A 24,365-nucleotide genomic window follows, 5' to 3' on the forward strand; every position below is an offset into this window, starting at 1 on the left:
CCTCATGCCTGGTAGGCGAGTACTCTACCCTCAAGCCACAATCCCAGCCCAGAATGCATTTGTTTATTTTCATGTGTTGCTAAGGATCAAACCCAGTGCCTCATACATGCCAGGAAAGTGCTCTGCCACTGAGCTACAGCCCCAGCCCCTAATTTATTCTTAATTAAACATGAAGGATATATTTAAGGAAAAATGAAACAGCTGTATGTTATTGTTGGATAACAAATCATCCCAAAATTTGGCAGCTTAAAACAGCACACACACTCTCAGAGTTTCTGTGGGTCAGCAATCTGGACACAGGCATAGCTGCATTGGATACTTCATAAGGCTGCAATCGGGTATCAGTCAGGGTACAGGACTCACCTGAAGACTCAGTTGAGGTTGGATCTGCTTTGCGGGCCTGTTTTATTGTTAGAACTCAGTTCATCTGGGGCTTTTGGACTGGTGACCTCTGATCCTGACTGGAGGTCGCCTTCGGGTCTTAGCATAGAGGTCTGTCCAAAATGGTAACTTGCTTCTTAAGGCCATTGAAGAGAGTCTGCTAGCAAGGCAGAAGTTACTATCTTATGTCATGGAAGTGACATCCCATCACAGGTACTGTGTTCTGGATCAGAAGCAAGTTATAGGTCCTGCCTATACTGAAGAAAAGGGAATTATACAAGGGCATGAGTACCAGGAGGCATGGAACGTGGGGGCCATTTTAGAAGCTGACTACCACAACAGAGTGACATGTAAAAAATAATCTTTTTCCTAAAGTTGTTTCCCAGCATCCCTCTCTAGAGGTAAAGTATGTTTTTAAAAAACACATCTTGGGCTGGGGTTGTGACTCAGTGGTGGAGTGCTCGCCTAGCACATGCAAGGCCCAGGGTTCTATCCTCAGCACCACATAAAAATAAATAAACAAAATAAAGGTATGTGTACAACTAAAAAATAAATATTAAAAAAAAACACATCTTGTGAGGAGGGGATATACCTAGCAGAAGAGTGCATGCCTGGCTTGTGTGAAGCCCTAAGTTCAATCCCCAGCACTGAAAAAAAAAAAAAATCAAAGATTTATAAATTCAAAAAGTCAATAAAATCAAGAATCTGGATATGTATATATGTGTGGGTGTATGTGTGTGTGTGTGTGTGTGTGTGTGTGTGTGTGTATCTCCCCATTAAAATACAACTAAGAACATATTAAACTATTTAGGACTTTGCTTTTTTTTTACTTGTTATTTCAATACCACTTCTTATAGCCAGGCACAGTGGCACATGCCTTTCATTCCAGCTACCACAGAGAGGCTGAGGCAGGAGGATCATAAGTTCAAGGCCAGCTGGGGCAACTTAACGAGACCCTGTCTCAAAATAAAAAATAAAAAGGGCCTGGAATGTAGCTCAGTGGTATAGGACCCCTGGGTTTAAACCCCAGTACTATATACATACAAACAAGATGAATAAAAGCCACCAATCCAATGTCACTGAACATGGAGTTGGGAAAAGATGCACAAAACTGGCCATTCTCTGGGAAGCCAGGAAAGCCAGCTGCCACATACCATTGTTGTGCACATTAAAAAAAAGAGAGAGGTACCTACTTTGGGCAAGTCATCAAAAGCCACCTCTTCTAGACAGACCCTCACACATATATGCCTAGATGAACTGATGACAAGTGCCCCTTTCTCTACATATAGCTTGTTGAAGGGATTGGAAACTAGATTTTAGGGCCTTTACCCTCTTAACTGAGGGCCTTTGTACAGAACAATCGGTACAACCACACATGCAGTTCTAACTCTGATTCATTACCCCTGTAACTAAGAAAACTGAAGGAAATGGGAAGGGGAGGACCAACTTATCTAGCAGCCTGCAAACCTGCTTTATACAGATGATAGTATAATATTGCCAGTTGGAATATTAGTTCTTAAAATTAGCCTAATAACAGAAGGCTACTGTTGATAAAAAGAGCATCCAGAATCCAACTACACTATTTCAAGGACTGACATAATATAGCTAAAGACTTGGGAAATATGATGTGTGCAACACTACATTTTTAGATTCCAACTTATTAAAGAACTATATTTTTTAAATTAAAAAAAACACTCAAACAGGCATAATAATGAACATTTAATATAGTTTTGTACTACTTAACAAGCAATTTCTCTTAACTTGTATTTAGCTTAGCTACTCTGTGAAAGTTATTCTCCTTTTTTTGTAGATGAGGAAAAAGAATGAGAGATTAAATAATTTCAATTGATTCAGAAAATGGACTTAGGACCAGTTCTTCTATTTAAACCCCATACTCTTACACAGACATAGTTCAGTACTGTGAAATAGACAACTTGAGACAAACTCTGGTGAAGATATTTTATTTCTCATAAAAATATAATTGTACAATGCTCTCAGAGAAAGAAAAAATCCCTTCAATGCCCCCAAATACCATGTGGTTAAATAATCTTCCTCCTTTTAAAAATGAAATATGTAACTGATAGTAGCAACTGATTTCTTGTGAAATACAGCATTTTAAAAATTTCATTTGCCTTTAACTAAAGATAACTCCAGTTTAAACCTGTACTTTCTATAATTAGTCGCATCAATCATAATTCAAAGATGACAAAATTAAATGCTAAATGGTAACACTAAGTAATGTATTAGTTGGCAAACAATTATATGGATTTGCTGCACTGAGATAATTCTGATTTAGATGTAATAGGAATATTTTAAATAAAATAGGAAAAATGTTTAAGGACTTCAACTAAATCCTAGAATTTGGCCTGGTCAGATTCATTCCATATTACATTCAGTTGACCTAATATATGGAATGTTGATGCTAAAATAATGACTTAATATGCCTGGTCTAAATACACAAATATATCTTTTCCTTTACCTTTCTTTCTTTTGGGGGAAAAAAAGGAAAAGGAAAAACATTACTCTGTCCACTCAGAGGGCAAGGAGAACAATCCTTCTCCTGTACTCACTGGTTCCTTCACTGTCTGTCCTCTCCCAGCCCTGTCATCACAGGTAGGGAGAGATTTAGGTATGCTGCCCCTTCACTGGATGGGGAGGGAAGTGCTCTAACTGTTTTAATCAGTGACATTTATTCACATGCTCCAAAGTGGACAAAGTGTGCAGCGAGCACAATGCCCAAAGCAATCACAACAGTCATTTTCAAGACCAAGGAACATTCTCTTAGTTTGATCTACTCCAAGATACCAAATAGATAGGTTCAGAAATAAACTAAAATAAATTATAATTTACTTTCACCCAAAATTATATATCCTCTACCTGAGGACAAAGTCCCTGCTCTTGTAGATACTAGGGAGGAGGGGAGGAAGTGCAAATGACCCTGTCATTTAGAATTATAACCAGAGAGAAATCCTTCAATCACAATGGAGACATTGCATTGAAGAGCCACATTCATTTTGGAATGTTTGCTTTGAAAACAACTCTTTTGGGGAATTCAGAAGGTACTGAACAAAGCAACATAAAGTCAGTCTTGGGTTGTTCTGCAAAATAAAAATATACAATTGAGTAGACCAGCTGGCAAAAACATACCCATTACAATCTGAACATTACACTTAAAACACAGATTCTGAAGGTCTAAATATCAACAATCCTTAATCTACCCACATTTATGGTCCTAAGAAGACATTAAATACTCTTAAAGTCCCTATCTTCCAAAATACAGAGACCCAACAAGCTGGGCTAGTGATTTATCAGTAGTTACACACAACTAGCCAAGAGATCTGAGTTTGCAACCTAAGCACAAGAGGTCTTCAGGAACTCAGGCTAAGGGGAAGCACTTTATTCAAATGCATGGCCTGACAGAAAGGGAAAAAAGTATCTTTTAATCTTAAACTGTGTGGTCCAACTTATGTCCCACCTCAAAAACAATCTAGATGATGATGCCTCCTATTAAACTTCTAGTCTATAACAAAAGTATTTGTTTGGAAGCCAAACATTTGTTTCATTAGTGAAGATCAATTATGATTTAGCAGCAATAGAGAATATAACTGATTTAACTATGAGAAAGAGTGATAAAGTGTCTCACTGGGGAAATCAAAAGATTCCTAGGTCTGAGTACATCATATTATAAGTTTGATTCGTCAACCATCACTCCATTTGGTGGTCAAGAAGAAAGTAGATGTAGCAATGATGGGAACTGCAAAGAACTCCTCTGCCCTTACATACTTCCTGCTGGACACACTAGCTGCACTGCTGTGTACAACTCCAGCTCCAGTGCTTCATACCAGTGGAGGCACAGACTGAACCAGATGCATGACCATAGTATGTTTTTTTCTGGCTCAGAACATGTTCATAAGAAAACTCATGTCATGGAAGACACTAAGTATTCTGCTTATGGCTATAGCCACTAAATTTACCAACAGTTTGTCCCTTGTTTTTTTCCAGATCTCAAGGCAGAAACTCAATCTCAGCAGCTAATTTCTTCATCTTTTTTTTTTTTTTTCCAGTGCTGGGGACTGAACCCAGGGCCTCATGCATGCTAAGGCAAGCATTCTACCACTGAGCTACATCCCAGCCCTCATCCTATTTTCTCCAGAAAAATTCTCTGATTTAGTTGAGTACACAAGAAAATGTGTGAACATTCACTCCTGTCCTCCCCACATACATATATAAACATAAAATAGAAACATATACATATACATACATACTCTAGGTTGTCAAGATAATGTATGCTGCTGAAATGCCTAAAAGGTTACTTCTGCTTAAAAGTAAAATTTGACTATTATCAAAGTGTGGACCTACCAAACTTTTATAAATACATTTGGATAAGACAGCAACAAAAGTTTTAAATAGAGGCTGTCTTAAGGCTTTTCTTGATGTATTTTTTAAACATATACATTATTTAAAACAGGCATATCTATGGATTATAAAAATAGAAATGTATATATTTGTTAATACATATTCACAGCTTATGCTGGAATGGCTCACAGGAGAAATCATGGTTCATGCAGAAAATAAACATTACTCAAGTAAATAAAAAGAAATAATATTAGGTCCATAAAGGCTGAGAACTTACAGTTAGCAATCAGCCCATTTGGTTTCTCTCTGTAGGGCAATCAGAAACATGAAAGGAGGTGACACCTAAACACACATACACATACAATTATGTGAATTACATGAATATAAATTAACCAATAAAGCAATGTGGAGTTAAGGTGCAAAAATACAATCTTCAACCACTTTTCTCTACTCTTGTGTTTTCAAGCATCCTAACATGTTAAATGTCATGGTTAGCAGTACAGAACAGATCTGAATGTTTGAAAAATTTCTAAGTATTAAAAGTTAAAGTTAAAGCAAGATCTTCTGAGATCTGTAATCCCACATTTTGGTAGAAACTGCAGATTTACAGAGATGACTACTGAGCAGTAGGTAGTAAGTGGAGCCAAGAAGCAAAATCTTGCCTATTCTTCCTCCATGGAAATTAGAATATTGGCTTCAATCACTGATTCATCATTTTATATCATCTTCACCCTGAAAAATAAATCAAATTCACCAATGTTACAATGCTTTCAAGGTCAATGAAATTTGACTAATCTTTTTAAAAGGTATGAATTTCTTTTCAGATTAGCATCTATGGGAAGGTTATTTTTTAAAATACAGATTGAAAGAAAAACAGTTATTTGCCTTTTTTCACTAATTCAATTTTGATTAAGATCCAGTGTTACCTCATTTAATAAAAGTCATCAAAAAGACAATTATATCAATTCAAGAAAAAATTAAAGACTAAAAAATTGATAACATTTCCTAATAACTACATTAAGTCCTCCCAGACTAATCGCAATGAAGAAAACACCTGATACCTTTATTCTAGAATCTTTATAAACCAGGTACAATGGCACACATCTGTAATCCCAGTGACTCGGTGGGGCTGGCTGAGGCAAGAGGATTGCAAGGTCAAGGCCAGTCTGGACAACTTAGCAACACTTCGTCTCCAAATAAAATTTACTTATTTATTTGGTATTGAGGGTCACTTTGCCACTGAGCTACATCCCCAACCCTGTTTTTATTTATTTATTTATTTACTTACTTACTTACTGATGAGACAGGGTCTCACTAAGTTGCTTAGGGCCTAAATTGCTGAGGCCTAAATTGGCCTCAAACTTGCAATTCTCCTGCCACAGCCTACCAAGTTGCTAGGATTACAGGCATGCGCCATCACACCCAGCTTCAGAATAAAATTTTTTAAAAATCTAAGCTAACGAGAGTGCCCTTGAACAGATGAATGGATAAAAATATTGTGGTATATATATGCACAATTGAGTATTATTCAGCCTTAAAGAAGAATGACTTTATGACATTTGCTGGTAAATGGATACATCTGGAAACTATCATGCTAAGTAAAATAAGCCAATCCAAAAAAACCAAAGGTCAAATGTTTTCCCTGATATGTGGAAGCTAACCCACAATAAGGTGGGGAGAGGAACAGAAGTTCAGTGGATTAAAGGGGGGACAGGAAAAGGAAAGACAGTGGAATTAATCTGACATAACTTTCCTATGTACATATATAAATATACCACATGAATCAATCATCATATACATGTACAAGAAATTTATTTTATTTTATTTTTTAATAATTTTTTTAAGAGAGAGAGAGATAAATAATTTTTTAATATTTATATTTTAGTTTTCGGTGGACACAACATCTTTATTTTATTTTATGTGGTGCTGAGGATCAAACCCAGCGCCCCGCGCATGCCAGGCGAGCGTGTTACCGCTTGAGCCACATCCCAGCCCAAGAAATTAATTTTAAAAAATAACTATGGGTAAATGGCAGGAAGATCAATAGAGAGAAGGGAGAGGGGAAAGAGAAGCAGAAAGAGAGATACTAAAGACTTATTTAGAATAAGATATATTCCATGCTTGTATAATTATGTAAAAATGTATTCTATCATATATACCTAAAAAGAACCAATAAAAAAAAAGAGAAAAAAAATTTAAATTAAAAGGGCTGTGGATGTAGCTCAGTGGTAAAGTGCTCTCAGGTTTAATCCCCATTACCACAATAATAATAATAATAATAATAATAATAATAATCAATCAACCCACAAAATCATTACAATCTATAAGACAAATGGTACTGGTCCAACTGGATACCTATATGCAACACAGGGACCCTGTGTTCACACCATGAAGAAAAATAAATTCAAAATGGGTCAACAACCCAAATAAAAGACCATAAAATTCTTAGATGAAAAACCAAGAGATAAATCTTCACAACCCTGGATTTGGCAATGGAGTCTTAGATATGACACCAAAATCATGAGCAATAAAAGAAAAAAAAGTAAATTGGATTTCATCAAAATTAAAATATTTTGCGCATCAAAAGGACACTATCAAGAAAGTGAAAAAATAGCTTAAAAGAGTGAGAGAAAATAATCATATATCTGATATGATATATGTTGTTCTTATAGCTCAACAACAAAATGAAAAGCACAATTAAAACACTAGCAAACTTAGACATTTCTCCAAAGAAATTGCAAACAATCACAGTACATTAAAAGACACAAAATGATTAGATATTTAGGGAAATGCACACCAAAACCACAATAAGATACTACTTCACATTCATTAGGATAGCTACTGTTTTTTAAAAAATCCAGCCAGGCACATGGGTACATGCCTATAATTCCAGCAACCCCAGAGTTAAGAAAGGAAGATAACTTGAGCACAGAAGATAAGGACTAGCCTGGGCAACATAACAAGACCCTATCTCTTAAATAAATAAATAATGATAAATAATAAAAAATGAAAAATAACAAGTGTTGATAAGCTGTGTAGAAATTAGAGGTTATATATTGCTGATGGAAATATAAAATGTTTTAGTCACTATGGAAAACATCATGACAATTTCTCAAAAAGTTAAAACACAGAATTTCCATATGCTCCATCAATTTGATTGCTAAGTATATACTCAAAGGAACTGAAAATAAGTATACAAATACCTGTACATACATGTTCATAGGAGCATTGTTCACAAGAGCCAAAAGGTACAAAAAATATCGTCCATCAATGGATAAGTGGATAAACAACAGTGATATACATATGTGTAAAAATATTATTTGACCACAAAAAGGAATAAACACTAAGACATGTGAATTAACCTTGAAAACATGCTAGATGAAAGAAGCCAGACAAAAAAGTCATATACTATATGTATCCATTTATATTAAATATCCGACCAAGATAAATCCATATAGACAAAAAGAAGATTCATAGACTTAAGGGACTGGCCAGGGGAGGAATAAAGGTGATAACTATTTAGTGGGTTTAGGGTTCTCTTTTAGAGTGATTACATATTGTGTAACTAGAGGTGATACTTGTACAATACTGTGAATATACTAAATGCTTCTGAATTATTACTTTAAGATGGTTACTTTTTTTCTTAAATGGTTAATTTTGTTATATAAATTTTAAAAATTGGGGGGGACTGAGGCTATAGCTCAGTGGTAGAATGCTTGCCTCACACATGTGAGGCACTTGGTTTGATCCTCAGCACCACATAAAAATAAAGATATTGTGTCCATCTACAACTAAAAAATAGATTTTGAGGGAAAAAAATATTCCTAGGCTGGGTTGGGCTCAGTAGTAGAGCACTTTCCTAGCATGTGAGGCCCTTGGTTCAATCTCCACAACAAGAAAAGAAATCTTTATATTGACAGAAAAAGAGCCTGGACTGGTGTGGACAGGTTCTAATATTATAGCTGTGTGACCTTGGGCACATTACCTAGACTCCTGCTATTTCTCATCTAAAAAATTTAAGAATAATTTGTTTGTTTTTCTTTTTGGTGCCAGGGATTAAACCCCAGGCCTTGCACAAGCTAAGCACATGTTCTACCATGGAGCTATACCATCAACCCTTAAATTATTTAATGTGATTATTAGAGTTCATATTTAAGATAAATATAAGGGAAACTACTTTGTAAGCTGTAAATAAAAATATAAATAAAGCTAGGAACAGTGGTACACACCTGTAATCCCAGCAACTGGGGAGGCTGAGGCAGGAGGATCACAAGTTCAAAACCAGTCTCAGCAAAAGCGAGGTACTAAGCAACTCAGTGAGACCCTGTCTCTAAATAAAATATAGTAGTATCAACAATAACTAGATCAGTGTCATTCCTATTTATGTATTATCTTCCTAATAAAAAAATTTCCATAAATGGATCAGTTGTCCTTTATAGAACTCATATAAAGGGCATTTCAGTATTTAGAATCTAATGCTATTTAACTTCCTCACTAGTGCATTGCAAATGACATCAACCTTTCATTTTATTTAAAGACAAATTAAGGCCAGGCTTGGTGGTGCACATCTGTAATCCCAGTGACATGGGAGGCTGAGGCAGGAGGATTGTAAGCCAACCTCAGCAATGGCTAGGTGCAAAGCAACCTGTCTCTAAATATTTAGAGACCCTGTCTCTAAATAATGGGGATGTGGCTCAGTTGTCGAGGGCTCTCCTGAGTTCAATCCCTGGTACCCTCCAAAAAAAAAAAAAAAAAGACATTAAGGAAGTGATCAACAGAAACCCTACCTTGAGATGCTCCCTTAATAAAAATTCTTCCAGGCTGGGGCTGTAGCTCAGTGGCAGAGTACTTGCCTAGCATGTGGGAGGCACTGGGTTCAATCCTCAGCATCACATAAAAATAAATGAATACAATAAAAGCATGCTATCCAACTACAAAAAAAATAATTTAAATAAAAAAATAAATAAAAATTCTCCCATGGATCATACTCACAGGAATTGCTATTAGCATCTGTCTTCCCAGCTTTGGTGTGTCTGCTTGAATTCTGCTGAGATTTGTTCTGCTCTTCTCCAGTGAGTAGGGCCTTTATTTCAGAAGGAATTTTTCCTTGGTCCATTGCCATGCACCACTGCTTGTACTGAAATATATAAAAATGTTAAAAGACCCAGTAGCTCACACCTGTAATCCCAGTTGAAACAAGAGGATCACAAGTTCAAAGCCAACTTAGTGAGCTCCTCTCTTACAAAATAGAAAGGACTGGGATGTAGCTCTGCTAAAGCACCCCTGGGTTCAATTCCTAGTACCCCCACCAAAAAAAAAAAAAAAAGTTAACAGAATTCAGGAACCACTGGTAGAATCCTAGATATACAAACTCCCACAGTTAGAGGTCAGGTTGATTGCTGAGAATCCCACACTCCATGGTATTACTTATTTATCACATTAGATCATATATGAGATTTGTCATCTTTCAGAAGAGGCCAGAAAAACTGCTACTGCACAGTTTTGCAATGTGCTGGAGGGTTGCTCAGATTAAAGAGGTCCCTCTAACTAAAAGAACATGCCCTCATACTATGCCATTAATTAGAATTCATCTCAATTTTTTATAACTGTCACAGTATTATTTCTATCCCAAACACAAAAAATAATTTTAGTAATTACCCTTCCCTCTTTCACAAACAGTCACTAAACATCTACTAGATTGCAGACATATACACTACCATGAGATATAGATGACAGGAGATGTATATTCTACCAGAGTGTATACTATAGACTTTGGGTATATACAAAGGTGAAGCCCTTAAGTAACCTATAATGCAGGTAAAAATACTTTATAGCATAGGTCAAATTCAATGCATTAAAAAAATTAAATGGCTGGGCATTGTGGTGCACACCTATAATCTCAGTGGCTCGGGAGGTTGAGGCAGGAGAATCACAAGTTTAAAGCCAGCTTCAGCAACTTATCAAGGCCCTAAGCAACTCAGTGTCTCAAAATAAAACTGCCTCAAAATAAAAAATAAAAAGGGCTGAGGAGGTGGCTCAGTGGTAAATGCCCCTATGTTCAATCACCAGTATCAAAAAGAAAAAACAATGAATGAATGAAAGAAATGAAACATGTAAAATAGATAAATTCATTTAAACACAAATGGTATCATAATTTGTGCAATTACATATTGTTACACTGTTTTTCACAATTAATATATTATGAACATCCTTCTATACCAGTAAACACATATGTGTCCTGTGATTTTTTACTGGCTACAAAGCAGTCCCATATGTGAATGTAGTATAATTTATTTGACTTAGATTGTTACACATCTGGGTTATTTTCTATTTTTTCCTATCATAAAAAATTCCTCAATGAAACAATCATCTACATTTTGTTCCCACCTAAGAAAATGACTATTTGCCCACAGCATGGCTAACAGATTAATATTCTTTCCATTTTTTGCCAACTGGATTAACAAAAACTGTTATTTTTGTATACATTTATTTTGCCAAGATGAGATTGGCTTATTTTACTGAGAGAATTTACCATTTCCAGTTCCTCTCGGAGGGCACATATAGCTCTTTCTCGACTGGATACTAACTCTTCCAAATACTGGTATCTCAGCTTTTTTCTGGCTCGGCATTCTCTTGCACTCTGCCGGCTCCTCTCAAGTTTTGCCTTCAAGTCAATTTTGGCTGGCTTCCGACCACGTTTACCAGGCTTCTTTACTTTGCCTCCAACCACCTTCAACAAGAGAGAGAAGAAATAATTGCTTTTTCTCTTAGTTTATATAGCAAAGTGGCCATGGATACATATTAGCAAAGAGAACATTTACAAATCATAAATAAGTGAAGCTTCTGGAACTAAGAAAGCCCAATTCCATCAAATGTCTTCAGGTCTTTGTCTCTCTTTTTTTCTGATACTTTTGATACCATGAATGTGAGAAAAGATATAACATAAGCTTTTATTATTTATTCAATAATAAGTTTAAATAGTTAAACAGTAAATTTTATAAACCATATGGAGATGAATAATAAAAAACTAAAATATTGGGGCTGAGGTTTTGGCTCAGTGGTGGAGTGCTTGACTTTAGAAGCTGATAATTATACACCTATGAGACACTGGATTTGAGCCTCAGCACCAGGTAAGAATTAATAACAAATAAAATAAAGGTATTGTGTCCATCTACAACTAAAATATATTTTTAAAAACTAAAATATATTTTTAAAAACTAAAATATCACCACTAAATATTTTGCTTATAAAGAATTTTTATTGCCTTGAAAAAACTATACTGAAATAAGCAAAACAACATTCAAAATTACTAGTTCCTTATGATCTCAATGTTATAACAAACAGATGAAAAGAAGTTAACAAGGTCAGTGATGATTTCTCTGATATGTGATAATAGCTTTTATAAGATCTTTTTTATGATTTTGAAATGTTTAAATTTAGAAAAATACACGTATTGAATTTTATATTTTATATATATATATAAATATATATATATATATATATATATGTATATGTAAATATACATCCTAAGCATTTGAGCTATAAATTCCCTCTTCAAATTGCAACCCAAAGGAACACACAGAAAGTCCAAGAAATCTTCAGGAAAATTCTCTTTTGCCTTTAGAAGCTGATAATTATACCCTAAACTGATTTCTACTTGCTCCCACTGGGTGTCACAAAATATCCTCTCACTATCTTTACCTGCCTAGGCACAATTATTAGGTGACTGACAAAATGATTTAATTTTCCTCCTTGTTTAGCTTTGAAACCTTCCCAAGGTCTTATACTATATCTAACTATGCAGTAAAGATGATGAAGTTTTAATTAAACTCATGAACCTAAACTTGCACATCAAGTAAATATGCTTTAAAGCAGTAACCTTGAAAAGGGATGCATTTATTCCAAAGTACTTTTTTTGGAAAGTACTATTGGAACCAGTTCTCATACTGTGTCTCATTATTTTAAAACTACTCATTAAATTCACAAACAATACGACTGTCTATCTTATTTATTTGATGAAGTTCTGAATGATGATGAGTTTTTTTCTGAAAATCACCCTCAGAGAAAGGCTGAGGATGTAGCTCAGTGGTACAGTGTGGACTTCACATGCTTGAAATCCTGGGTTTGATCCCCAACACTGCAAATCACTCTCAGAGAATGCAAGTTTTATACCTTCAGTATACTGACAGGAATACTGCTAAGGCTTTAAAAGCAATTCTAAAAGAGAAGATGCAAAATTCAAATCACCAGCAAATACTTAAATAAATGTAAAAGGCTTCCCAGGTAGCAAAACTCTAAGTCAATATTTATTTGGATACAAAAACCTTGATTTATTTGTTCAAAATCATTATTAACATCATACACCAACAATGCCAAATACCCTATAAAGATCAAATCAATACTATGTATAATGGTTAGTCAGAAAACAATATCTAATCTATATTTATTGCAGTGCAAGGCATCAAACTCAGGGCCTTGCACATGCTAGGCAATGCACACTCTGCCACTGAGCTACATCCCTAGCCCTAAGAAAACAAATTTTAAATGTCAATCAGCCACATTTACCAAACCCCACTCATAACATAACGGCTAACCATTTTATAGTATAAGTCTGAAATGAGACAATTACTTCCAGGTCTGGGGGGGGGGGAAGAGTATCCTTTCTACCATCATCTTAAAAGATAGCTGCTTCAGTGGCTCTGGAGGCTGACACAGGAGTAGTGAGAGTTCAAACCCAGCCTCAGCAACTTAACAAAGCCTAAGCAACTCAGTGAGAAAAAAAAAGGCGGAGGGGGGGGGGCCTGGAGATGTGGCTCCATGGTTAAGTACCCCAGAGTTCAATCCCTGGTACCAAAAAAAAAAAAAAAAAAAAAATGCTGCTTTAGGACTACTCTTAAAGAAATTTAAACTTTTCAAAAACTGGTCTTTTGAAGCTTTTCTATTCTGCATCATCATGTCTTAATACCGATATAACAATATATTCGGGGCTGAGGTTGTAGCTCAGTGGCAGAGCGCTTGCCTGGCATGTGTGAGGCAATAGATTCAATCCTTAGCAATGCATAAAAATAAATAAAGGCATGCTGTGCATCTACAACTACAAAAAAAATTTTTAAAAAAACTATATTCATCAGGAAACTTCTCAAAGCTAAATATTTGATAGCAATTACAGAATGGCCTTGTTGACCCAAATACTACTAATTTTTAAATTTTAAATAATGATTATATCTCATCAACTGCATAATTTTATTAAAATATTTTTAATGCCCTGAATTAAATATACTATTATTACAGTTTTAAAAAGCAGTATATTACAGCATAAATGCAAGTACTAGTAAAATAAATGTATAATGACTTTTAATTTTCTTTCTTTTTTTTTTTTGGTACCAGAGGTTGAACCCAGGAGTGTTTAACCACTGAGCCACATCCCTAGCACTTTTTTATATATTATTTAGAAACAGGGTCTCACTGAATTGCTTAGAGTAGAGCCTCACTTAATTGCTGAGGCTGGCTTTGAACTCACAATCCTCCTGGCTCAGTCTCCTAAATCACTGGGATTACAGGCATGCGCCACCACACCCAGCTCTATTCTTTATGTAGTAAAATGAGTCAGCAATTATAACACTATAATCCAATATCTCACATACTATTCTTTTCAATTAACTCAGGAATGGCTGAAGTCAGCAAGAGAACACTGTTATTTCATAGATTTCTTTGATCTTTTAAATCTAACAAAGTCATAAAAACCAAACAACAGTTATAACCCTTTGTTTAGGTTTCATGATAATAAAATATTTGAATTAGAGCTATTTATTCCTTTTTTAAATTATAAAGGTACATTAAATGAATCTATGGTTCCTGTATTTTCTGTCATTTCCTATAAAATTGCATTTAAAACCATGTAACCGCCACTTCTCTAGTTGAACTTTTCTTCAGTAATACTCTAAATTGTTTTTGATACCAGATAATGTCTGATATGTGTACCAATTTTCAAAAAAGTCATGTGTATAAAAAGGACTATAATAAATCTCTAGTATAAAATATATATGAAAGCAATTTGTAAAAATATTAGACAAATGTTGGTTAGTATACTAATTGCCTTTAACACCTTAACTTTTAGTATTTCATAAGCCATAAAGATTGAGGAATAGAGAAGGAATGTTAATTAGGACTTAAGAATCAGAAACTAAAACTGAAATCAACCCTGAAAATTCCTTAAATATCTCTGGAGCATGTGGGAGTAGCGGTGTATGTCTGTAATCCCAGTAGTTAGGGAGTCTAAGGCAGGACTAGTTCAAAGCCAGCCTCAGCAATTTAGCAACGACTTTAGCAACTTAGAAAGACCCTGTCTCAAAATACAAAGGGTTGGGGATGTGGCTCAGTGTTTGAATGCCCGTGGGTTCAATCCCCCATACTAAAAAATAAAAATCACTGGACCAAAAAATACATTCTTCAAATATTCACAAACTCATATATAACTACATTTGTCCCTCTGCTCTCTCCTTATATGTATTCTGTGAGGAAGATTTTAATATGGCTAAATGAAAGTATTGATTTTCATGTACCAATGCAAACTCCAAGAACTATGAAAAAAACCCAAACATTTAGCTTTTCTACTATTTTAATTTCTATTGACTTAAAGTCATATGATAATTTAAATACCTGGCTTTAAAACAGTGTACCTCTCTACCACTATCCATTTTGCCTCTTTTTCCACCCCAAACACATTAGTGAGCTAAAGATAATAGGCCCTAAGGAAACACTCAACAGGACCTCAGTCCATACTCTCTACCATCAAAAAAAGAAACTTGCTAGCCACTTTTTCATATCTTCCAGAGAACCTCTTTCAAAAAGGTAGGATATTAAAGACTTTAGATTTTCGGCAATACTAAGTCTATCTTTATTATATGTTAAAAATATTAAATGTTATTGGTTATAAGCAAGTAAGAATAAAGGTCCTATTTTCTGTTAACTATCTGTGCTGAGGGCCATTACCAAGTAGGTATGACGCATCAAAATCTCCTTGCCAGCGTACCCCATGCTGCTTAGGACATTCGATGGGACATTGCATGTATGCTTTAGTAAGATGACCCTGCTCAGGGTGGATCCAGGTTTGAGGAAGTATCCTGCAGGTTTGAGGAAGTATCCTGGTCCTTGGGTTTAGGGTGTTCCCGGTTTAAGGCGTTTCCTGGTTTAAGAATATGGGTTTTAGGGAAGTTGAGGTTGAAGATTATGGCTGCTGGGATTAGGGTGTTCCTGCTGCTTGTTCCCGTTGAGTTCTCGTGAGATTAAAACGGGATTTGGAAAAAGCCTCATGGAGTAGGTGAATTGTGAGGGCAGACAGAGACTGCCCCTGAACGTGTGTGGAGGCTGGTGTGAGATCTGGAATAAAGAATTGCTGTTTGAACCTACAAAGCTGTGTGGTGGCTCGTGATTCTGTGCCAAGCCGAGACATTGGGCAATACTAAGTCTATCTTTATTATATGTTAAAAATATTAAATGTTATTGGTTATAAACAAATAAGAATAAAGGTCCTATTTTCTGTTAACTATCTGTTTTATTTACTCTTAAAAAAAAAAAAAAGACTCACTCTTTTTGGAAGGGGTGTTACCAGGGATTGAACTTAGGGGCATTTGACCACTAAGCCACACCCCTAACCCTATTTTGAATTTTATTTAGAGACAGGGTCTCACTGAGTTGCTTAGTGCCTTGCTTTTGCTGAGGCTGGCTTTAAACTCGAGATCCTTCTGCCTCAGCCTTCAGAGCCACTGGGTTTACAGTCATGAACCAAGGCATGATTATAACAAAGGAAACACCTGTACAGTATCATATAATTCTTAGTACATAGTAATAAGTATTAAATAAATAATGATAGATAAAAAAAAAAAGGCAGGGCTGGGGTTGTGGCTCAGCAGTAGAGCACTCACCTAGCATGTGCGAGGCGCTGGGTTCCATCCTCAGCACCACATAAAAATAAATAATAAAATCAAGGTATTGTGTCCAATTACAACTAAAAATAAACATTTAAAAAAAATAAAAACAATTTTTAAAAAGGCATTCCCTATAATTAATGGGTCAGAGAAGATTGTGATGACAAAGAAAATTAAAAAACTAATTTGAGGTGAGTGAAAAGGAAAGCACAACATACCAAAACCTCTATAAGATACAACAAAAGCAATGCTAAGAGGGAGCTGTGAACATCAATATTAAAAAAGATTTTAAGAGGCTGGGGTTGTGGCTCAGTGGTAGAGCACTTGCCTAGTACGTGTGAGGCACTGGGTTTGAGCTTCAGCACCACATGAAAATAAATAAAATAAAGATACTGTGGCCGTCTACAACTAAAAATATTTTTTTAAAAGGTTTTAAGATCAATAACCTAATCTTCCATCTTCAGAAACTTTAAAAAAGAAGAGCAAATTAAACCCAAAGCAAGAAGACAGAAGATTAATAATAAATATTACAGTGAAAATAAATACACTAAAAATGGAAAAAACAGGGACGGGGGTTGTGGCTCAGTGGTAGAGCACATGCCTAGCATTGTAAGGCACTGGGTTCAATTCTCAGCACCACATATAAATAACTAAAATAAAGGTCCAGTGACAATTAAAAATTACCCCCATTTTATTTGGGCTATCTTTTTATGGTTGATTTTTGTAAGAGTTCTTTATATATTCTGGATACAAATCCTATAACATGTCTATGATTTACAAATATTTTCTCTCATTAAGTGGACTTGTCTTTTTATCTTGATACTTTGTCCTTGAAATACAGTTTTTAATTTTAATGAAGCATAGTTTTTTTTGGGGGGGAGGGAATTTTTTGTGCTTGTCATATCTAAGAAACCATCATCCAATCTAAGGTCACAAAGATTAGATCCTATATTTTCTTCTAAGAGTTTTATAGTTTTTGCCAGGCATGGTGGCACACATCTGTGATCCCAGTGACTGGGGAGGCTGGGAAGGAGGATCACAAGTTCAAGACAACCTTGACAATTTAGCAAGACTTGGTCTCCATATAAAAATAAAAGGGGTGGGGCTGGTGTTGGGTTCAATGGCAGAGCACTTGCCTAGCATGTGCAAGGCACTGGGTTCGATTCTCAGCACCACATATAAATAAATAAAATGAAGGTCTGGGGCTAAGGTTGTGGCTCAGCGGTAGAGCACTCGCCTAGCACATGCAAGGCCCTGGGTTCGATCCTCAGCACCACATAAAATTAAATAAGGTAAATAAAGGTACTGTGTCCAACTACAACTAAAAAATAAATATTTAAAAAATAAAGGTCCATCAACAACTAAAAAAAAATTTTAAAAATAATAAAAAAAGGGGTTAGTAATGTAGTTCAGTGTTAGATTGCCCCTGTTTAATACCTAGTACCCTTAAAACAAAACAAAAAGCTCTTATTTTTCAATCTTTGTTTTTTTAGTTAATTTTTGTGTATTGCATGATAGGGATCCGACTTTGTATGTGGCTTGTGGCTGTCCCAGCAACCTTTATTGAGATGACTAGTCTTCCCCATTAAATTATTCTGGCACTGTTTTGTGAGAGAGGGATGTTGGGTATCCTCTATCCAAGTGCACATCCATCTCAAGTGCAACCAGGGCTTTGCACTTGCTGAGCATACACACTACCACTGAGCTACACCCTTATCCCCCCTTGGCACTTTTTAAAATCATTTGGCCATAAATGTAGGATTTATTTCTAGATTCTTTCCCATTAATCTGTGTATCAATTCATGTGCCAGTATCACATTGCCTTGAGTACTGTGACTTCCTTTCCTTTCCTCGCCCTTCCTTTTCTTCCTTTTTTTTTTTCCCTGCACAGGATGGAACCCAGGGCCTTGCACGTGCTAGGCAAGTACTCCACCACTGGGTTATATCCCTATAGCCTATTATTATGGCTTTTTAGTAAAAGGCAAAAGATTTATACGATCTGAAGAGAAAACAGAGTATTCTATGGCTTTTTAGTAAGTTTTGAAATTGGAAAGTGTGAGCCCTCCAACTTTGTTCTTTTTCAAAATTGTTTTGGCTAATCTGGATTCCTTGTATTTCCATATAAATTTTAGAACTGTCTTGACAATAGCTGCAAAAAGGTGGAATTCTGATAGCATATCTTTTCCATCTATAAATCAATTTTTGGTGTATCTGTTTGGTTTTGTTTTGTAACAGGGATTGAACTCAAGGGCATTCGGTCACTGAACCACATCCTCAGCCCTGTTTTGTACTTTATTTAGAGATGGGGTCTCACTGAGTTGCTTAGTGCCTCACTTTTGCTGAGGCTGGCTTTGAACTTGCAATCATCCTAGGAATTTGGATTTAATAGTGCCCCAGGGAGTGGTTCATGTGCTAACTGAACTTTGAGAAGAGCTGGGTGGGAAAGAAGCAAAGAGAATAAATGATTTGAATAGACATTTAAAGATACATAAATGGCCAATAAGCTAATAATAAAATACTCAATATCACTAGTTTTTCGTGAATCAAAACAACCAGATACCACTTTATAACCACTAAGACTTGGCTATATAATAAAAAAGGGAGCCATAACAAGTGTTTGTGCAGATGTGAAGAACCTGGAACCCTTATACATGACTGGAAGGAATGTAAAATGGTACAGACATCTTAAAGAGCAATTGTTGATGGACATTTATTTATTTATTTATATGTGGTGCTAAGAACTCAGCGCCTCACACATGCTAGACAAGTATTCTACCACCGAGTTACATCCCCAGCCTCACAGTAATGTTCTTTTTTTCTTTAAACCCAAAGGCATAAGCGATTATTTATTTATTTATTTTGGTAGTGCTAAGGATTGAACCCAGGGCATTATGCATATAAGGCAAACGTTCTACCAACTGAGCTATATCCCCAGCCCCCAGTAATGCTCTTTAGTACCAACTATGTGTTAAGACTCTGAACTCGATTCTGTATGTGATTCATCTGTAATCCTTACCAAAGCCTGCAAAGAAGGTATTGGCCTCATTTAAAAGATAAGAAAGTAGAAACTCAGAAAGGCTAAATAACTTGGCTAAGATTTTTTCCTACCCAACTAGCCTAGTATGAGATATACTTTAGCAGGACTGTTTTTTACTCTACTATTTAACATGTTCCTAAACACCCCATTTTAGATGCCCAATTTTGATTAACAGGGATTGGCAAGCTTTCTGTAAAGGACCAGATGGTAAATACTTGTAGGCCATATGATTGCTTTAGTAATTATTCAATTCTTCCATTGTTTCACAAAAATAGCTATGGGCAGAATGTATTGGAAGAGCATGGCTATGTTCCAATAAAACTTTATTTACAAAAGCAAGCAGCAGACTATATTTGGCTTGCTGTCAGGGCATACTTTACTAACCCTGAGGTTACAGCATAAGGCACAAGTAAAATTGTCATCAGAGAAAAGGTTGGAAAGATAATCAGAGGCCAAATTATGATAAGCTAGGCTTGATAATTTTGGGTCAGTATTTTTCAAAGTGTAGAAGATACCTGTTGAATCAGAATCCCTGGGAATGGGGTCTATTTTTGGATTTAATAGTTCCCCAGGGAGTGGTTCCTTTTGAGAAGAGTTGGGTGGGAAAGAAGCAAAGACAGTAAAATAAAGACCATCTTGCTGAGCCAGTTTGTAATCATTTCAGGCATTGTTAAAATAGGTCTGTAACCATTTCACCATTGTTTTATATTTAGGTGAAGGTATACTTAGCTCCAGCTTCAAAAGAGAATAGTTGGGAGAAGGGCAAAGCCATGGAGTTGAAAGAAGAGTGGCAGGAATTAACCCTCAGTTTAGAGATGCCTACTTTATCTTCTTTCTCCTTCTGATTGGAGAAACTGGCAGAAAGGTTAGCAGCAGAAAAGAAGTGATTAGATATTCTCACTTTCTGAAGATGTGGTAAATAAAAGACCTAGGTTGTGGTGGTGAAGGAAGTTAACAGTAGCCCTTAACATTCAATGAAGATGGGCTGAGGTTGTGGCTCAGTGGTAGAGCACTTGCCTAGCATGTGTGAAGCAGTGGGTTTGATTCTCAGCACCACAAAAAAATTAATAAATAAATAAAGGTGCATCAACAACTAAAAAAAAAAAGTATTCAATGAAGATGTCACTACTTGCTTTGTTTTTTCTTCATAGCTGTAAAGAGCAGTGGCTAGGCACACAGCTTTTTTCTTTGATCAGTGGGAGATACCTTTTTTAGATGCCCATTCTACCTCTTGCTCTATGTTCCCTGTTTGCTATTATATATATGCTCTCACTCTTTTGCTCAACTAGAGCACATTGATTAATAAAACCAAGTACTTCTGGGCAATCACCTTAATGTTATTCTGTTCCAATCATTTTTAAAAATATTTTTATTAGTTGTTCATGGATCTTTATTTTATTTACTTATTTTTTATGCGGAGCTGAGAATCGAACCCAGTGCCTCACATATGCTAGAAAGTGCTCTACCACTAAGCCACAACCCCAGCCCTCCAATTAATCATTATTAAGTAGCACTTTCTGTTGTTTGAGGTGCTAGATGAAATTTTATATCCTCCTTCTATTACTGTGTGCTAGTGTTAAAAATAACCCCTTTGTGATTTTATATGTAAGGAGAATAACCCAAAATCCTTTAAGTTTTTCTTGGAACTTATTTGAGATTACTGAAGACTTTAAGAAAGCTATTGTGCTTTAAAGATCTGAAAAGGAAGCAACTAAAAATTAGAATTCGGTAGGAGTCACAAGCTGAGAAAATTAAAGAACAATATGTTCTTTTAGCATCCTTAAATGGTTACAAAATTATTATTTTCTGGGAACTATAATGGACCGAATTCAGATATAATTTCAATATTAACCCTTAAAGGGGTTGGGGTTGTGGCTCAGAGGTAGAGCGCTCGCCTAGTATATGTGAGGCACTGGGTTCAATCCTTAGCACCACATAAAAATAAAATATTGTGTCCACCTATAACTAAAAAATAAATATTTAAAAAAGATATTAACCCTAAAAGACTGAACTAGCAAAGATTATGAAAAATTATTTTCTGGAAAAATTTTGGAACTAACCACTTATGTTAGAAATATCAATCCTAATACGAAACGTTTGCTGCTTCACAAGCAATCTGTTCCTCTAGGTGAGTACTAAGTCCAGAGTACTGTGCTGGGGTTTACCTTCTATCACTTTTCTCAAGGCCTTCTGCATGAAGAAGAAAGGAAGATAATGTAGAATAAAACAGCAAAGAAAAGCTGGACTTTTTTTTTTTTTTTTTAATCTCTCGGAGGATGTGTGAAACAAAACAGCAACAGCAAAATTTAGTAGTTTAGGTGGAGGTAAAAAGGGCATCCAAACAAAGGAAACCATTATCCAAGGAGTATGCCAGAGATTTCAGAAAATGAGGCTTTGAAAAGCTCTGGGAAGGGATGATTTCAAAAACTGGAAAATTTTTAAAAGTTTGATTCCTTAAAATAAAAAGGCCCAATTCTTAAACATTCTAAAACACCAATATGCAAATCCCTGACCATCCCTGTCTTCATGGAATAAAACTAAACAATACAAACTTTGGTAGATTTGAAGACAATATGAATAGGTTATACATAGTTCAACTGTATGAATTAACCAATAATGAACATTCTCTATTATCTTAAAATCACAAAGATGGATATGTTGGACAGGAAAAGTGTGATGGAGATGGAATATTAAGGTAAATTAACAAGAATAAATTCACTACTCTTTTTAGAAAAAGGCTTTCTAGAGGAGGTTAAATTCCAGACTCTGGCCAAATAGCAACAGGAGCTTAGCAGTGTTCCAACCAACCACAGGAAAATAGCTCATAAGGGGAGTGAACTGATTATATGAATGGGGCATTGAGTGAGGGATTCTGAGAGAAGGGGACTATTTAGTCAAAGGGAATAGGGCTGGTTCAGGGTTCACTAGTTAAGATCTTCCAAACCGAAGACGGCTGAGAAGGCGCACGGAAGGGCAAAAAGAAAAAGCAGAGTAATTTCTTCACTTATTTCGCTAGGCAGGTCAAGGACGATGGTTAGAATTCTCTGGAAAAGCTGGCAAACAGGGTTGTGCTGGGAATAAAGACAGGGCCCTTCCTGGAAAAACACAGCCTCGGTGTTCCCTGAATTCTTGGTTGGGTACCATCAGGCAATAAGTGGAGAGGAGCAGGGATGTGTAAGGGAGATGTTGCTTGGGTGTTGGCATGGACTTCTGAGCTAAGGCTCAACGGCGGACTAGCACTTAGCGAAAAGCAGGCGGCGGCGGCAGCTGCGCGTGCAAACCACAGAACTTACCTTACTGTCATCCATTTCGGCAGACAGGCCGGCCCGGCCAGGCACCCCCTCCCCCGGCCCTCCCCTGGCTCAGCCGGCCCGGCCCGGCCCCCGCCCCGGGGAAGAAGGAGATATGGTTCTGACTGTCTCCTCCTCTCGCCTAACAGTTCACTTCCCTGATGCCAGTCACGGGGACCAAGGACTAGTTCAGGAATGGCAGAGCGGACCTTGGAGGCGGCCCAAAACGCCTCCCTTCACTGCCGCCGCCTCCTCCTCCCCCTCCATGACAGTCTCTGAGTGTGTTTACAGAGGCCCTGGAGAGCCGCCGAGTCCTGAAAGTGGGCGGTAGTGCCGCGCGCGTAATGGTCCCTGCGGCTTCCGTAGCGCTGCGGTAATTGTGGGAATTGTAGTTTTCCTTTCCGTAGTCACTGCGCAGCTGACTGAAAAGAGAACTACAATATCCAGAGAGCCTCAGAAAGGGGCGTCTGTTTTTCCCGTTGGCCTACCAGCACCAAGGAGGCGGGGCCTGCGGAAGTCTGAAACTGCGTTTCCCACAGCGCGGAGGGCCTTCGGTTTGGTTCTGGAGTGCCAGTGGTTGCTGGACAGTGAGAGTGAGGTTTTGGGGCCCTGCGAGGCAACGATGGAGGCAGGGCCCTGGGAACAGGCGTTTTAGGGGACTCTGGGAAGGTGCAAAATGAAGTTATTTTTAAAAATTAATTTATGTATTTATTTGGTACTGGGGATTGAACCCAGGGAAGCTTAACCTCTGAGCCACACCCCCAGCCCCCTTTTTTTAAAAAGTATTTTATTTAGAGACAGGGTCTTGCTCAGTTGTTCAGGGCCTCGCTAAATTGCTGTGACTGACTTTGAACTGGATTACAGCCGTGCACCGCCGAGCCCGGTTTAAGTTGTCTTTTCTTGTTTTTTTTTTTTTTTTTGTATCGGGGATTGAACTCAGGGGCACTGGACTACTGAGCCAAATCCCCAGCCCTATTTTGTATTTTATTTAGAGACAGAGTCTCACTGAGTGGGTTATGGCCTCACTTTTGCTTGCTGAGGCTGGTTTTGAACTTGGGATCCTCCTGCCTCAGCCTCCTGAGCCGCTGGGATTATAGGCATGTGCCACTGCGCCTGGCTTAAATTCTTTATTTTAAAAATGATAATTAGAGGGGTGGGGCTGTAGCTCAGTGGCAGCGCGCTTGCCTTGCATGTGTGAGGCACTAGATTAGAACCTTTGCACCACAAAAAATAAACAAAGGCATTCTGTCCATCTAAAAAAATGATAATTATAATGTAAGATGGTGCAGCTGCTTTAGGAAACAGTTTGGCAGTTCCTCAGAATATTAAACATAGGGCTATCATGTGACCACTCCTGGGAATATACCCAAGAGA

The 24,365-nt window shown here is 36.8% G+C and overlaps 1 protein-coding gene across 1 annotated transcript; it reads right to left on the reverse strand.

Annotated features, from left to right (window-relative positions):
- Positions 1-2,083: 2,083 nt before the first annotated feature.
- On the reverse strand, positions 2,084-23,297 carry Crebl2 (cAMP responsive element binding protein like 2). Its single transcript, XM_026409302.2, has 4 exons — positions 22,995-23,297; positions 11,270-11,467; positions 9,730-9,874; positions 2,084-5,469 (listed from the first exon to the last, which is right to left on the reverse strand). The coding sequence occupies exons 1-4, from the start codon at positions 23,007-23,009 to the stop codon at positions 5,465-5,467; spliced, it is 363 nt and encodes a 120-aa protein (XP_026265087.1). The 5' UTR covers positions 23,010-23,297; the 3' UTR covers positions 2,084-5,464.
- Positions 23,298-24,365: the final 1,068 nt, after the last annotated feature.

This window comes from Urocitellus parryii, chromosome 5 (assembly GCF_045843805.1).
Source record: "Urocitellus parryii isolate mUroPar1 chromosome 5, mUroPar1.hap1, whole genome shotgun sequence".
NCBI lineage: Eukaryota > Metazoa > Chordata > Mammalia > Rodentia > Sciuridae > Urocitellus > Urocitellus parryii.

Coding starts and splice junctions, on each gene's coding strand:
- Crebl2 (XM_026409302.2), bottom strand. Junction 9,875..11,269: donor TCCGAGAGGAACTGGAAATG/GTAAATTCTCTC, acceptor TATATATTTCAG/TACAAGCAGTGGTGCATGGC.